Below are 14351 nucleotides of genomic sequence, written 5' to 3'. Positions count from 1 at the left end.
TTACACTGCATGAGAAGAGCCAAACAGATGATTTATTTAGTTCTGACTCAGGGTAGGTTATTTCAAATACTTGTGTCAACTACAAAAAAGAGATATAATAAAAAAAAATTTGAGCCAATGAAAGTGGCTGCTTGAATTACATTACCTGTGGTTGCAAGTGTCTAGAAGCAAATTCACTTAAAATCCACCTATCTCTAAGGTTTCACAATGGTATATTTTTCTGAGCTTACCTTGCAGTAAATCTGACAGCAACGGTCCACATTCCTCTGGAATGGTGTACTCCCCTTTCCCTATGTTTTCAAACAATTTGTAGATGTTATCCCCCTCAAATGGATAAAGTCCCGTTGTAATATTGTATCTGGAAAAAAAATCAAATGAGTTCATCACAATATAACATTTCACAAAAAATGTGTTTCATTTCAATTTCTAACATAAATTTGCAGCTCAATGTATTAAGATTTGGCAATACTGAAGAAACACAGGAATGTTTGTTAATACTGAAATAAAATTAGTGTTTTCATTGGAAGTGTTAAAACTTTGCATCTCTCCACCAGTTTCTCAGCATGTAATACTTTGGGCAAGAGGAAGGAGGACTCGTTTTCATCACAATAATAGATCATTTTCTAGTTTTATTTTGTTACACATCCGATCAGTTACTTGCAAAATGCTGTAAAACTGCACTTCACTGAACATACATAATGATAGTGTGGCTACTGCAAGGCCAATGTTAGTTAAAAGCATTAATTGTGTAGTGCTTTAACATTCATTTAAATAAGAACTTTTCCTGCAGAACACCTCATTTTAGAAATAATGCAAATTCTTTGCTTTTTTGTACATCAATAAATAATTATGCAGAAGAACTTTTCTTACAATGTCACCCCTGCAGACCAAATGTCCACCTTGAACCCCGAAAATGTATCTAGGCCATTTGCGATTTCTGGAGGTTGGAATGCTGGTGACCCTTGACTTGTCCTACATGTATCATCGTCTGCAAAAGGGTGTAATGCCTGAAAGTGAAAATTGAAAAAAGAAAATATTATATGTTTAGTTAGGTACAGAAAAAAATTCATGGTGTTCCATTTTCCACTTTAACAGCAAGCTGAGACAAATCTTGCAGAGTGCAAATTTTATTAAAAAAATAATTTTGCAAGAAACTTTTCAAATAGAACTATTTAATGTCAGCACTCAACTACATGTGAAAATGTCAAAATGCAAACAAAATAAATGCAAGAGAATGTGAGGGGGACCTCAAATCCAAACCTTTAAGCAAAAGAAAATCATGAGATAAATGTTATTTTTTCTGTTATCAAAGAAATGCATCAAAAAATTCTATTTCCAGGATCTTGCTGGCAGTGGTTAGCCAGGCAGTAGTTCTTGAGACATTGGGGGTGATTTTAAACCCCAAGAATGGGTGAGTTGGGGGCGGGTGGAAGTTGAAAATAGTTGTTTTTTGGGTCGTGACCGCAACCCAGCTTTATTTCCGGGTTTAACGTCAGCGCATTAAAGTACAGGCTTCCTACTAGGAATGCAATATCCGAAAATTTTCCGATTGCGACTCAAAAAAAAACCCCAACTATTTTCAACTCCCACCCACCTGTTGTTGGGGTTTTAAAATCCCCATAGGGTTTGAGGCCTGCTTAGAGTATTTTGGTCGTCTGAGGAGAAAGGACGAGTCACTGGGAGGGATAGAAGCAAGGCAAATCTTAAATATAGTTTGTTAAGATTAAGACAAATAAGTCATCTTGGCATTTTTCCCTTCATTCTTTCCCATTGCCTTGAGTGGACTCTGTACCAATGAATCAGAGGTAGAAGAAAATTGGTCTTGACAGAGCTCAGCAATCTTATCTGACCTTGGCTCAGATGTTAATGCCCAAAAACTACTGGAGCGATTCTTTCTACAAGTTTTAATCTTATTCTTTGAGGAACTTGTTCCACCAATGCTGGTACTGAATACCGGTTGATTAGAAGCTTACTTTCATAGGAAACACATTTCTTGACCATCAGATGATGACGTAAATGAAGGCCTGGCTCCTAAGCTGCTTTTTCTGAGTAGACTTGGCATCTGCCTTCTAAAGAAATTTGGTGTCACACTGCTAGATTAAATGGAGAATGAGTAGCTATGTGCAGAGTTAAGCCTCGTCCCTGCTCAAAATGTCTGCTGTAACATAAAACACTAGAAAATATTCAACAAAAGGATGATAATGTTCTCACGGCAGCAACGCCGGATTCCACATTGTGCCCAACCTGAGTAGATAAATGAATCTTTCATTCATTAATCAGCCATCTTCATCCTGGAATAGATCCCAGATGTAGGACTTGCAAAAGAACATGTCACATTACTGTTGTGTTTGATCAAACTAAAATGTACCACAGATTCATTCCTTGAACAAGGCCAGTCACAATGCTTAATGCTATGCTACACAGCATACAGCTAAATTCACTGCCCCTGCAGATGATTGCTCCACTCTATAATGGCAACATCTGCCACCAAGGCAAGAAACAGCAACAGAGCAAGTTGAAGACAACAGAATCACAAAAACTTTATTCAATCTTGCCAAACTTTTTTCTGGTATGTGGCAACTGATGAGAATGACTTAATGGGAGAATGAAGTATAATACCAGAACAATATCTTGAATGAAGTAGGGGCCGAGGAGAAAATAGTACACTCTCATGGCTAAAGCAAGAAGCCAAATCCTTAGAACGGCCAATTTTCCCAAGATTTGCCTTTATTTAAATGGCAGCCTATATATCTGTGACGAGGTCAACTGAAGAAAGATTGTTCAAACAAAGTACTTCTTTAAAAAAATTATATTCTTTACCAATACTCAACAACTAATCTAACCTTCAAACAAATATTAAATTAATTTTGTTTACAATATTGTGGTAAATTAAGCAGCTCCAAATAAAATATCCCTCACTAAACTAACTTTTTAATGCTCAATGTGCATCCTCAAAATATTCCAAGTTAAAGTTTAATTTTTTTTTGTAAAGGGAACACTAAATTTGGTCTGTCACATAATCCTCCAAGGTCATCTGCCATATAGAATCATAGAAGTTTACAACACGGAAACAGGCCCTTCGGCCCAACATGTCCATGTCGCCCAGTTTATATCGCTAAACTAGTCCCAATTGCCTGCACTTGGCCCATATCCCTCTATACCCATCTTACCCATGTAACTGTCCAAATGCTTTTTAAAAGACAAAATTGTACCCGCCTCCACTACTGCCTCTGGCAGCTCGTTCCAGACACTCACCACCCTTTGAGTGAAAAAATTGCCCCTCTGGACCCTTTTGTATCTCTCCCCTCTCACCTTAAATCTATGCCCCCTCATTATAGACTCCCCTACCTTTGGGAAAAGATTTTGACTATCTACCTTATCTATGCCCCTCATTATTTTATAGACTTCTATAAGATCACCCCTAAACCTCCTACTCTCCAGGGAAAAAAGTCTCAGTCTATCCAACCTCTCCCTATAAGTCAAACCATCAAGTCCCGGTAGCATCCTAGTAAATCTTTTCTGCACTCTTTCTAGTTTAATAATATCCTTTCTATAAATAGGGTGACCAGAACTGTACACAGTATTCCAAGTGTGGCCTTACTAATGTCTTGTACAACTTCAACAAGACATCCCAACTCCTGTATTCAATGTTCTGACCAATGAAACCAAGCATGCTGAATGCCTTCTTCACCACCCTATCCACCTGTGACTCCACTTTCAAGGAGCTATGAACCTGTACTCCTAGATCTCTTTGTTCTATAACTCTCCCCAACGCCCTACCATTAACGGAGTAGGTCCTGGCCCATTTCGATCTACCAAAATGCATCACCTCACATTTATCTAAATTAAATTCCATCTGCCATTCATCGGCCCACTGGCCCAATTTATCAAGATCCCGTTGCAATCCTAGATAACCTTCTTCACTGTCCACAATGCCACCAATCTTGGTGTCATCTGCAAACTAACTAACCATGCCTCCTAAATTCTCATCCAAATCATTAATATAAATAACAAATAACAGCGGACCCAGCACCGATCCCTGAGGCACACCGCTGGTCACAGGCCTCCAGTTTGAAAAACAACCCTCTACAACCACCCTCTGTCTTCTGTCGTCAATCCAATTTTATATCCAATTGGCTACCTCACCTTGGATCCCGTGAGATTTAACCTTATGTGACAACCTACCATGCGGTACCTTGTCAAAGGCTTTGCTAAAGTCCATGTAGACCACGTCTACTGCACAGCCCTCATCTATCTTCTTGGTTACCCCTTCAAAAAACTCAATCAAATTCGAGAGACATGATTTTCCCCTCACAAAACCATGCTGACTGTTCCTAATCAGTCCCTGCCTCTCCAAATGCCTGTAGATCCTGTCTCTCAGAATACCCTCTAACAACTTACCCACTACAGACGTCAGGCTCACTGGTCTGTAGTTCCCAGGCTTTTCCCTGCCGCCTTTCTTAAACAAAGGCACAACATTTGCTACCCTCCAATCTTCAGGCACCTCGCCTGTAGTTGTCGATGATTCAAATATCTGCGCTAGGGGACCCGCAATTTCCTCCCTAACCTCCCATAACGTCCTGGGATACATTTCATCAGGTCCCGGAGATTTATCTACCTTGATGCGCGTTAAGACTTCCAGCACCTCCCTCTCTGTAATATGTACACTCCTCAAGACATCACTATTTATTTCCCCAAGTTCCCTAACAACTATTACTGAAACATGGCTAAGGGAGGGGCAGGACTGGCAGCTCAATGTTCCAGGGTACAGATGCTATAGGAAAGATAGAGCAGGAGGTAAGAGAGGAGGGGGAGTTGCGTTCTTGATTAGGGAGAACATCACGGCAGTAGTGAGAGGGGATATATCCGAGGGTTCGCCCACTGAGTCCATATGGGTAGAACTGAAAAATAAGAAGGGAGAGATCACTTTGATAGGATTGTACTACAGACCCCCAAATAGTCAACGGGAAATTGAGGAGCAAATATGTAAGGAGATTACAGACAGCTGCAAGAAAAATAGGGTGGTAATAGTAGGGGACTTTAACTTTCCCAACATTGACTGGGACAGCCATAGCATTAGGGGCTTGGATGGAGAGAAATTTGTTGAGTGTATTCAGGAGGAATTTCTCATTCAGTATGTGGATGGCCCGACTAGAGAGGGGGCAAAACTTGACCTCCTCTTGGGAAATAAGGAAGGGCAGGTGACAGAAGTGTTAGTGAGGGATCACTTTGGGACCAGTGATCATAATTCCATTAGTTTTAAGATAGCTATGGAGAAGGATAGGTCTGGCCCAAAAGTTAAAATTCTAAATTGGGGAAAGGCCAATTTTGATGGTATTAGACAGGAACTTTCAGAAGTTGATTGGGAGAGTCTGTTGGCAGGCAAAGGGACGTCTGGTAAGTGGGAGGCTTTCAAAAGTGTGTTAACCAGGGTTCAGGGTAAGCACATTCCTTATAAAGTGAAGGGCAAGGCTGGTAGAAGTAGGGAACCTTGGATGACTCGGGAGATTGAGGCACTCGTCAAAAAGAAGAAGGAGGCATATGACATGCATAGGCAGCTGGGATCAAGTGGATCCCTTGAAGAGTATAGAGATTGCCGGAGTAGAGTTAAGAGAGAAATCAGGAGGGCAAAAAGGGGATATGAGATTGCTTTGGCAGATCAGGCAAAGGTGAATCCAAAGAGCTTCTACAAATACATAAAGGGCAAAAGGGTAACTAGGGAGAGAGTAGGGCCTCTTAAGGATCAACAAGGTCATCTATGTGCGGAACCACAAGATATGGGTGAGATCCTGAATGAATATTTCACATCGGTATTTACGGTTGAGAAAGGCATGGATGTTAGGGAACTTGGGGAAATAAATAGTGATGTCTTGAGGAGTGTACATATTACAGAGAGGGAGGTGCTGGAAGTCTTAACGCGCATCAAGGTAGATAAATCTCCGGGACCTGATGAAATGTATCCCAGGACGTTAAGGGAGGTTAGGGAGGAAATTGCGGGTCCCCGAGCAGAGATATTTGAATCATCCACCGCTACAGGTGAGGTGCCTGAAGATTGGAGGGTAGCAAATGTTGTGCCTTTGTTTAAGAAGGGCGGCAGGGAAAAGCCTGGGAACTACAGACCAGTGAGCCTGACATCTGTAGTGGGTAAGTTGTTAGAGGGTATTCTGAGGGACAGGATCTACAGGCATTTGGAGAGGCAGGGACTAATTAGGAACAGTCAGCATGGTTTTGTGAGAGGAAAATCATGTCTCACGAATTTGATTGAGTTTTTTGAAGGGGTAACCAAGAAGATAGATGAGGGCTGTGCAGTAGACGTGGTCTACATGGATTTCAGCAAAGCATTTGACAAGGTACCGCATGGTAGGTTGTTACATAAGGTTAAATCTCATGGGATCCAAGGTGAGGTAGCCAATTGGATACAAAATTGGCTTGACGACAGAAGACAGAGGGTGGTTGTCGAGGGTTGTTTTTCAAACTGGATGCCTGTGTCCAGCGGTGTGCCTCAGGGATCGGTGCTGGGTCCGCTGTTATTTGTTATTTATATTAATGATTTGGATGAGAATTTAGGAGGCATGGTTAGTAAGTTTGCAGATGACACCAAGATTGGTGGCATTGTGGACAGTGAAGAAGGTTATCTAGGATTGCAACGGGATCTTGATAAATTGGGCCAGTGGGCCGATGAATGGCAGATGGAGTTTAATTTAGATAAATGTGAGGTGATGCATTTTGGTAGATCGAATCGGGCCAGGACCTACTCCGTTAATGGTAGGGCGTTGGGGAGAGTTATAGAACAAAGAGATCTAGGAGTACAGATTCATAGCTCCTTGAAAGTGGAGTCACAGGTGGATAGGGTGGTGAAGAAGGCATTCAGCATGCTTGGTTTCATTGGTCAGAACATTGAATGCAGGAGTTGGGATGTCTTGTTGAAGTTGTACAGGGCATTGGTGAGGCCACACTTGGAGTACTGTGTACAGTTCTGGTCACCCTATTATAGAAAGGATATTATTAAACTAGAAAGAGTGCAGAAAAGATTTACTAGGATGCTACCGGGACTTGATGGTTTGACTTACAGGGAGAGGTTAGACAGACTGGGACTTTTTTCCCTGGAGAGTAGGAGGTTAAGGGGTGATCTTATAGAAGTCTATAAAATAATGAGGGGCATAGATAAGGTCGATAGTCAAAATCTTTTCCCAAAGGTAGGGGAGTCTATAACGAGGGGGCACAGATTTAAGGTGAGAGGGGAGAGATACAAAAGGATCCAGAGGGGCAATTTTTTCACTCAAAGGGTGGTGAGTGTCTGGAACGAGCTGCCAGAGGCAGTAGTCGAGGCGGGTACAATTTTGTCTTTTAAAAAGCATTTGGACAGTTACATGGGGAAGATGGGTATCGAGGGATATGGGCCAAGTGCAGGCAATTGGGACTAGCTTAGTGGTATAAACTGGGCGACATGGACATGTTGGGCCGAAGGGCCTGTTTCCATGTTGTAACTTCTATGATTCTATGATTCTATGAACATCCATGCCTTTCTCAACTGTAAATACCGATGCGAAATATTCATTTAGGATCTCACCCATCTCTTGTGGTTCCACACATAGATGACCTTGTTGATCCTTAAGAGGCCCTACTCTCTCCCTAGTTACTCTTTTGCCCTTTATGTACATATGGTAGTGTGTCACCCTCCTAAAAAGTGAAGGGAGATCAGCCATCCTCAAATAGATCCCAAATGTGGGACTTGCAAAACAAGCTTATACCTTGACTTCAAATCCAGTTCTATTTTTACACACTGAATAGCTGATGAGGCTAATTACTTCCATGTGAAATACCTACAGTTGAAACCTCTTAATAAGTAAGGTCAATAAAGAGCAATGAGTGAATGCTTTTGGTCGAAACATTTTTTTAGAAAAAGAGAGTAGATGTCAGTATGAGGACCAAAACAGGGTGTCCCATTTGTACTGTAAAGTTTTTTAGTAAAAGCATTGACAGGAGAAATTTTATCCTCAATCTCCTTTTCTAACTGCTCCTATTGAATAAATACTGAAGAACACTGATTCAAACTACAATGCACCTTCTGAATACCTGAAACCAAAGATATAAACCCCAGATCTATCAGGTTTGAATTAAATGATAAGAAAGAATTTACATTTATATAAAGTCATATTTTTTAAGTAACACAAATTTCTTATTGAGCTCTTTTTAAATAGTCTATTACAGCAGAAGATGAACAAACTGAATAATTCCATCAGCACAATTTCAATAAAAGGAAACAAAAACACATGTGAGATTCCTCCCCAGGTCGCTGGCATTTCCTAAGACCAGAAGTTATTCTTTACTTCTCCACAACTCATCTCATGAAGGCAGTAACTCATATTACAGTATGGTTCTATGGATGTCAAGTGACCATATACCAGTACTAACTTGGTCATTTCCCACGTGTAGGGGATCCAGTATAGTCCATCAATACTTAAAACATTGAAGTCCAAGAATCAGTTTTCTAGGCCAATGAAGAGCTACCAGAATCACTGACACCTCCTCTACCTTAATCTTGTGAAAGATTCTGGGTAAGAAAGGAAACATGTGGAGGAATCTTTCGTTCCAAGCAATCAACCAGTTGTAAGGATTACTATTTAGTTCTGAATTTAGTTACTAAAAAACCACAACAACCTTCTACGCTGATAAACCATGAGGTTTCTCTATGGTTAATCCCATTTCTCAAAAGTGAGTTGGGTTACAATGTGGTGGAGGACCCTTCCTGAGATCATCCAACATGGTAATCTGAACCTGGTGATGAGCTGAGGAGAAACATTTGGCAAATTCTGATGAACTAAATGCAAAATCTTCATAGTATTAAGACAGAGATGGTAGGATTGAGACCCTCTTTGCTTGTTTATACATCTTGGTCACCATGTGAGGGTGGGCAGAGATTGCAACCACAGCCCCCAACTAAATTTCACTGTCTTAGGGCATCAGCTTCCTCGGTTCATTGGCTTCTTGGGACAATTAAGAGAGGGTTATTTGCAACTGTCTCATGAAGAGTCTTCCATGAGGCCAAAAACATGGTTGTTGAAATGTGTCAGATCTGCATGTATTGTTGAGCTTGCTTCTTGCTCTACTTCTTGCACTATTTGGGATTAATAACCCTGAAATGATAAAGTAGTAGTGAAACTGCTTCAGGTGGTCACGAACTCACTACTTCCTATGAAGGACAGGTCTTCCCCTTCTTATGCAATGAAATTCAAGCTTGCAAAGGTTCAATACCTGTGGATAGCATCCAATTCAGTGTCTTGACAGGGGGAGGGGGGGGATTCTAACAGTCAAATGAAGCTAAATATGCAAGCCTAGAAGTTTACAATCATTGTTATTATAAACCCAATCGGTTTAAACAGGTTAATTCCTGTTTTAAAGTTATACTGATCAGAAAATCTGGGCTGTAGGTACCTCAATCTGAGAAAGTCTGCTTTAGTGGCAATACCAGACCAATATTTTGCATTGGCAGTGAATCACTATCACAACTCCAGGTGCCTTCATAGGACTCTGGAATCCCAACATCAGAGGGCACATGCTTGAGATAACTGCCAGCCAGTATCCCCAGAGGCACCAGCTACATCATTTGTAGCACTGTCACCATCTTGAACTTTTTCTTCAATTTTAAGGAAATGAAGAACCCTAGGTGAAATAAAAGGTTGAAAACATTCCATACTTTGTGAGACTACAAACTAATGAGAGTGATTATTGCTACACTGGAAATTACAGCATCAAAAGCAACAGGTGGTCAGTCACAGGCTTCAATGTTTTGTTCACAATGGGTTCCTATGTTGAATGGCACCAAAGGACCAACTAAATCCCAAGGTTTTCAACTAACACTGATGGGGATTGATCTAAAAAGGACTAACACCTTCTACCCAACCATCTTTTCTCAAACACTACTTACTGTCAATATTATCTGCAAGGGGCTGCATACTTCTGCAAAACTGAAAGTCTCGAGCTTTCTTCTTCTCGTGAACAAACCAAGTTTGGCCTCCATTCCAATAAGAGACAACCTTCCTTTGAATTTCCCTTTCCTGAGTTTAAAACCATTCTTACAAAATTAAAATTCTCACCTATGTTTATCAGGAGCTATCAGAACTTTGACAATACTACACTATTCTTAAGCGATGACTACAAAACAGGACTTTAAATGTTTTTTTAAAAAACTAAATGTCAGTAATGATCGATATTATAGAGTTAGAGTTATACAGCACGGATAGAGGCCCTTCGGCCCATCGTGTCCGCGCCGGCCATCAGCCCTGTCTACTCTAATCCCATATTCCAGCATTTGGTCCGTAGCCTTGTATGTTATGGCATTTCAAATGCTCATCCAAATGCTTCTTGAATGTTGTTAGGGTTCCTGCATCCACAACCCTTTCAGGCAGTGAGTTCCAGACTCCAACCACCCTCTGGGTGAAAAAGTTCTTTCTCAAATCCCCTCTAAACCGCCCGCCTTTTACCTTGATATTAAGACAATAAAGAAAGTATATATATGTTATGCTATGTAGTAAGAACTAGGATACATACTTCAGCTACTCCTAGGTCTGAGATTTTCAAAGTGCCATCCGTTGTTAGCAGTAGGTTGCCTGGTTTAATATCTTTGTGGACTATTCCTTGACTGTGCAAATATTCTAGACCGTCAATCAGTTGGCAGAAGTACCTGTTCAAATTATTTTGAGAAAGAAACATTTTATACAGTAAAATCGGATTAAATCAAGCTAAAATATTTATGGCAGAACTAAAAAAATTCCAAACCACAAAATATTTTGGCCATCACAACTTAAATATGAATGCGAGAAATCAGCATTTACAAATATAAAAAAAACTGATACCAGTGCTTATTCACAAGATAGATACTTGTATGCATGACATAATTAAGTTCATTAATATGAATGCCCATTACATTACCCTATTTGGTCCCATCCCTGCACCCATTAATATCCAAGGCCTTAATTTGTTTCACTACACAGCAAGAAATAGCAGATATGCAAAATTCCACCAATTAAAAAATTCAACCCTCAATTACCATCTACCACCCTTCAACCCCCAAATTATTTTCAAGTTATTCTGGTGACCACTGCTTTCAGAGATGCAGTGGAGACGTGATTAAGAGAGGGTGTGAAATAGAATATGATTAAAAGTTTGTGGGAGTACTAAGCAGTTGAGTGCCAGATATAGAAGGTATGTGAAACTGACTTGTTTAAAAGTGAAAAGTCTTTCCTACCGTATGATCATTAAAGAAAATTACTTACCCATGAGCTTGAAATACTGGGAATTTCTTATCAGTGACACTGTCCAACATTTCTTGCATTCCACACACACAATATTCCATTACCATATACGTTAGTGGAGTCAAGGAAAAGTTACATACCAATGTATTACCAAAATATTCTCTGAAGATTTTATTTTATCATAACAGTATAGCATAATAGCAATAATTATATTTCAGGAGATAAAAATACATACCTTCCACATCAATTTCTGTATGAATTATTTGTTTCCTTATTATTTAAAAGCAGCTTTGTAGGAGGTACTTATTTGACGTGCGTTGTGATCACATTTCTTTCACAGAATCATAGAATGGTTACAGCACATACGGAGGCCATTCAGCCCATGCCGGCTCTTTGCAAGAGCAATCCTGTTAGTCCCATTCCCCTGCAAATTTTTTCCCTTCAAGTATTTATCCAATTCCTTTTTGAAAGCCATGATTGAATCTGCTTCACCATACTTTCAGGCAGCACATTTTGCCAATCACCTTAAATCGGTGTCCTCTGGTTCTCGACCCTTCCGCCAATGGGAACAGTTTCTCTTTATTTATTTTATCTAGATCCTTCATGTTTTGAACACTTCTATCAAATTTCCTCTCAACCTTCTCTGCTGTAAGGAGAACACCACCAGCTTCTGCAGTCTATCCACGTAACTGAAGTCCCTCATCGCTGGAACCATTCTAGTAAATCTTTTCTGCTCCCTTTCCAAGGCCTTCACATTCTTCCTAAAGTGCAGGGCCCAGAATTGGACACAATACTCCATTTGTGGCCGAACCAGTGTTTTATAAAGGTTCAACATAGCTTCCTTGCTTTTGTACTCTATTTATAAAGCCCAGGAACCCGTATGCTTTTTTAACCTTTGAAGATTTATGCACATATACCCCCAGGTGTGTCTGTTCCTGCACCCCTGCAATATCTTATTTAATATGGAATATTAAAATTTCACACTCCAGATGAGAAACCCATTCGGAAGTCAAACTACATCAGTCCCAATCCTTGGAAGATGCAAGATAACAACTACTTGCATTTGTCCAGTGCCTTTAAAGTGGAAAAAATGTCCCAAAACACCATACAGGTGTAAGATGGCATTAACTGAAATAAATATCAGCTATAAAGAGGCATTTCAGTGACATATGAATTGACATTTCAAATTAAACAGGTAGTCATTTTAATTTTACTTTCAAATCTACTGTTATCATAAAAAGTTATTCAAATCTTGAAAAGGCTGAATGGAAATAGTCATAAATCTTCAAAATATAAATGTAGAGTATCTAAAACCAGAGCAATTGGTTTTCCTTTGCATTATTAAGCTGGAAGATCATTTTCTGCTTGGATACAGTTTCCATTCATATCTAAAACCAGACAGACATCCAACCACATTATGTTTGGTGGACCATAAAGCGGCAATGATTACTTTCCTTCAATTTACTAAAATCTATAGGTTCAGACAAGCTTTTCCAGAGCTTAATATATATTCATGCATTGTGTATATGTAGCAGTGCATGAACTGGTTTGTTTTATGTATTTTCTTCCCTTTTCTCTTCCCTCAGTTGGTGACTTTGTCCCCTAAATCTATTTAATCCACACTAGGTCACTACTATTAGTCTCGTTATGTCCCATACATCAAAGAAACCACATGTGGTCTCTCAGAATTGTTTTTTTTATTTTCATGTTCGAATTTTTTTTTAATTTTATAGGTTGGAAAAATTGTGATTATTTTGAATATGAAGACTGAGGAAATGTAAAGAAAGTCCATTTAGTGAAATCTACTGCAGTAATTGGTCCATCAGTAGCATGAACAGAACTGGCTGAATCATAGAAAAGAAACGTAGAAAAATTTACAGCACAGGAGGTGGACATTTGGCCCATGTCTGTGTCAGTCGAAAAAGAGCTACCCAGCCGAATCCCACATTCCAGCACTTAGTCTGTCGCCTTGTAGGTGAAGGCACTTCAAGTGCATATCCAAGTTCCTTTTAAATGTGATGAGGGTTTCTGCCTCTACCACCCTTTCAGGCAGTGAGTTCGAGACCGCTACTATCCTCTGGATGAAAAAAGTTTTCCTCAGCTCCCCTCTAATCCTTCTACCAATTACTTTAAATCCATAAGATGGTCTAATAGACCAGTCCATTGATATCTTACTGCAGTCTACAGCTTTTCTCTTCACTATCAACCACACGGCCAATTTTTGTAACATCTGCAAACTTCTTAATCCTACCCCCTACATTTAAGTCCAAATCATTAATATATACCACAAAAAGTAATGGACCTAGTACTGAGCCCTATGGAAGCCCACTGGAAACAGCCTTCCAATCACAAAACCCATCGACCATTACCCTTTGCTTCCTGCCACTGAGCCAATTTTGGATCCAATTTGCCACTTTCCCTTGGATCCCATGGGCTTTTACTTTTTTGACCAGTCTGCCATGTGAGACCTTGTCAAAAGCCTTGCTAAAATCCATGTAGACTACATCAAACGCACTACCCTCATCGACCCTCCTTATTACCTCCTCAAAAAATTCAATCAAATTAGTCAGACAGACCTTCCCTTAACAAATCCATGCCTTTCTAAATGACGGTTTATACTGTCTCTCAGAATTGATTCCAATAATTTGCCCACCAGAGGTTAGACTGACTGGCCTGTAATTATCGCTCGCTCCCTATTGAAACAGTACAATGTTACCAGTCCTCCAATCCTCTGGCATCATGCCTATAGCCAGGGAAGATTGGAAAATGATGGTCAGAGCCTCCACTATTTCCTCCCTTGCTTCTCTTAACAGCCTGGGATACAATTCATCCGGGCCTGGCGATTTATCTACTTTCAAAGATGCTAAATCCCTTAATACTTCGTCTCTCACTATGTTTATCCCATCCAATATTTCACATTCCTCCTCCTTAACTACAATCTCTGTATCGTCCCCCTCTTTTATGAAGACAGACGCAAAGCATTCATTATGAACCTTACCCACATCTTCCGCCTCCATACATATGGCCTATTAGAGACCAAAAAGATAACCTAACAGGATGGTAAGACAATTGGCTGGTTTTTTTTGAAAAGCAACT

At 40.0% G+C, this 14351-nt stretch overlaps 1 protein-coding gene across 3 annotated transcripts in view; it reads right to left on the bottom strand.

Annotated features, from left to right (window-relative positions):
• Positions 1-14351, bottom strand: part of stk11 (serine/threonine kinase 11) — a 115410-nt gene that overhangs the window by 68496 nt on the left and 32563 nt on the right. For all 3 annotated transcript variants that reach the window (XM_067968344.1, XM_067968342.1, XM_067968343.1), the window contains exons 3-6: positions 11277-11366; positions 10552-10684; positions 871-1007; positions 231-358 (exon numbers count right to left, since the gene is read on the bottom strand). In XM_067968344.1, the coding sequence (XP_067824445.1) occupies positions 231-358; positions 871-1007; positions 10552-10684; positions 11277-11366 (488 nt within the window). The remainder of the gene's footprint in view (positions 1-230; positions 359-870; positions 1008-10551; positions 10685-11276; positions 11367-14351) is intronic.

Source organism: Heptranchias perlo, chromosome 29 (genome assembly GCF_035084215.1).
Source record: "Heptranchias perlo isolate sHepPer1 chromosome 29, sHepPer1.hap1, whole genome shotgun sequence".
In the NCBI taxonomy this organism is placed as follows: Eukaryota; Metazoa; Chordata; class Chondrichthyes; order Hexanchiformes; family Hexanchidae; genus Heptranchias; species Heptranchias perlo.
This window is presented reverse-complemented; position numbering and strand designations above follow the sequence as displayed.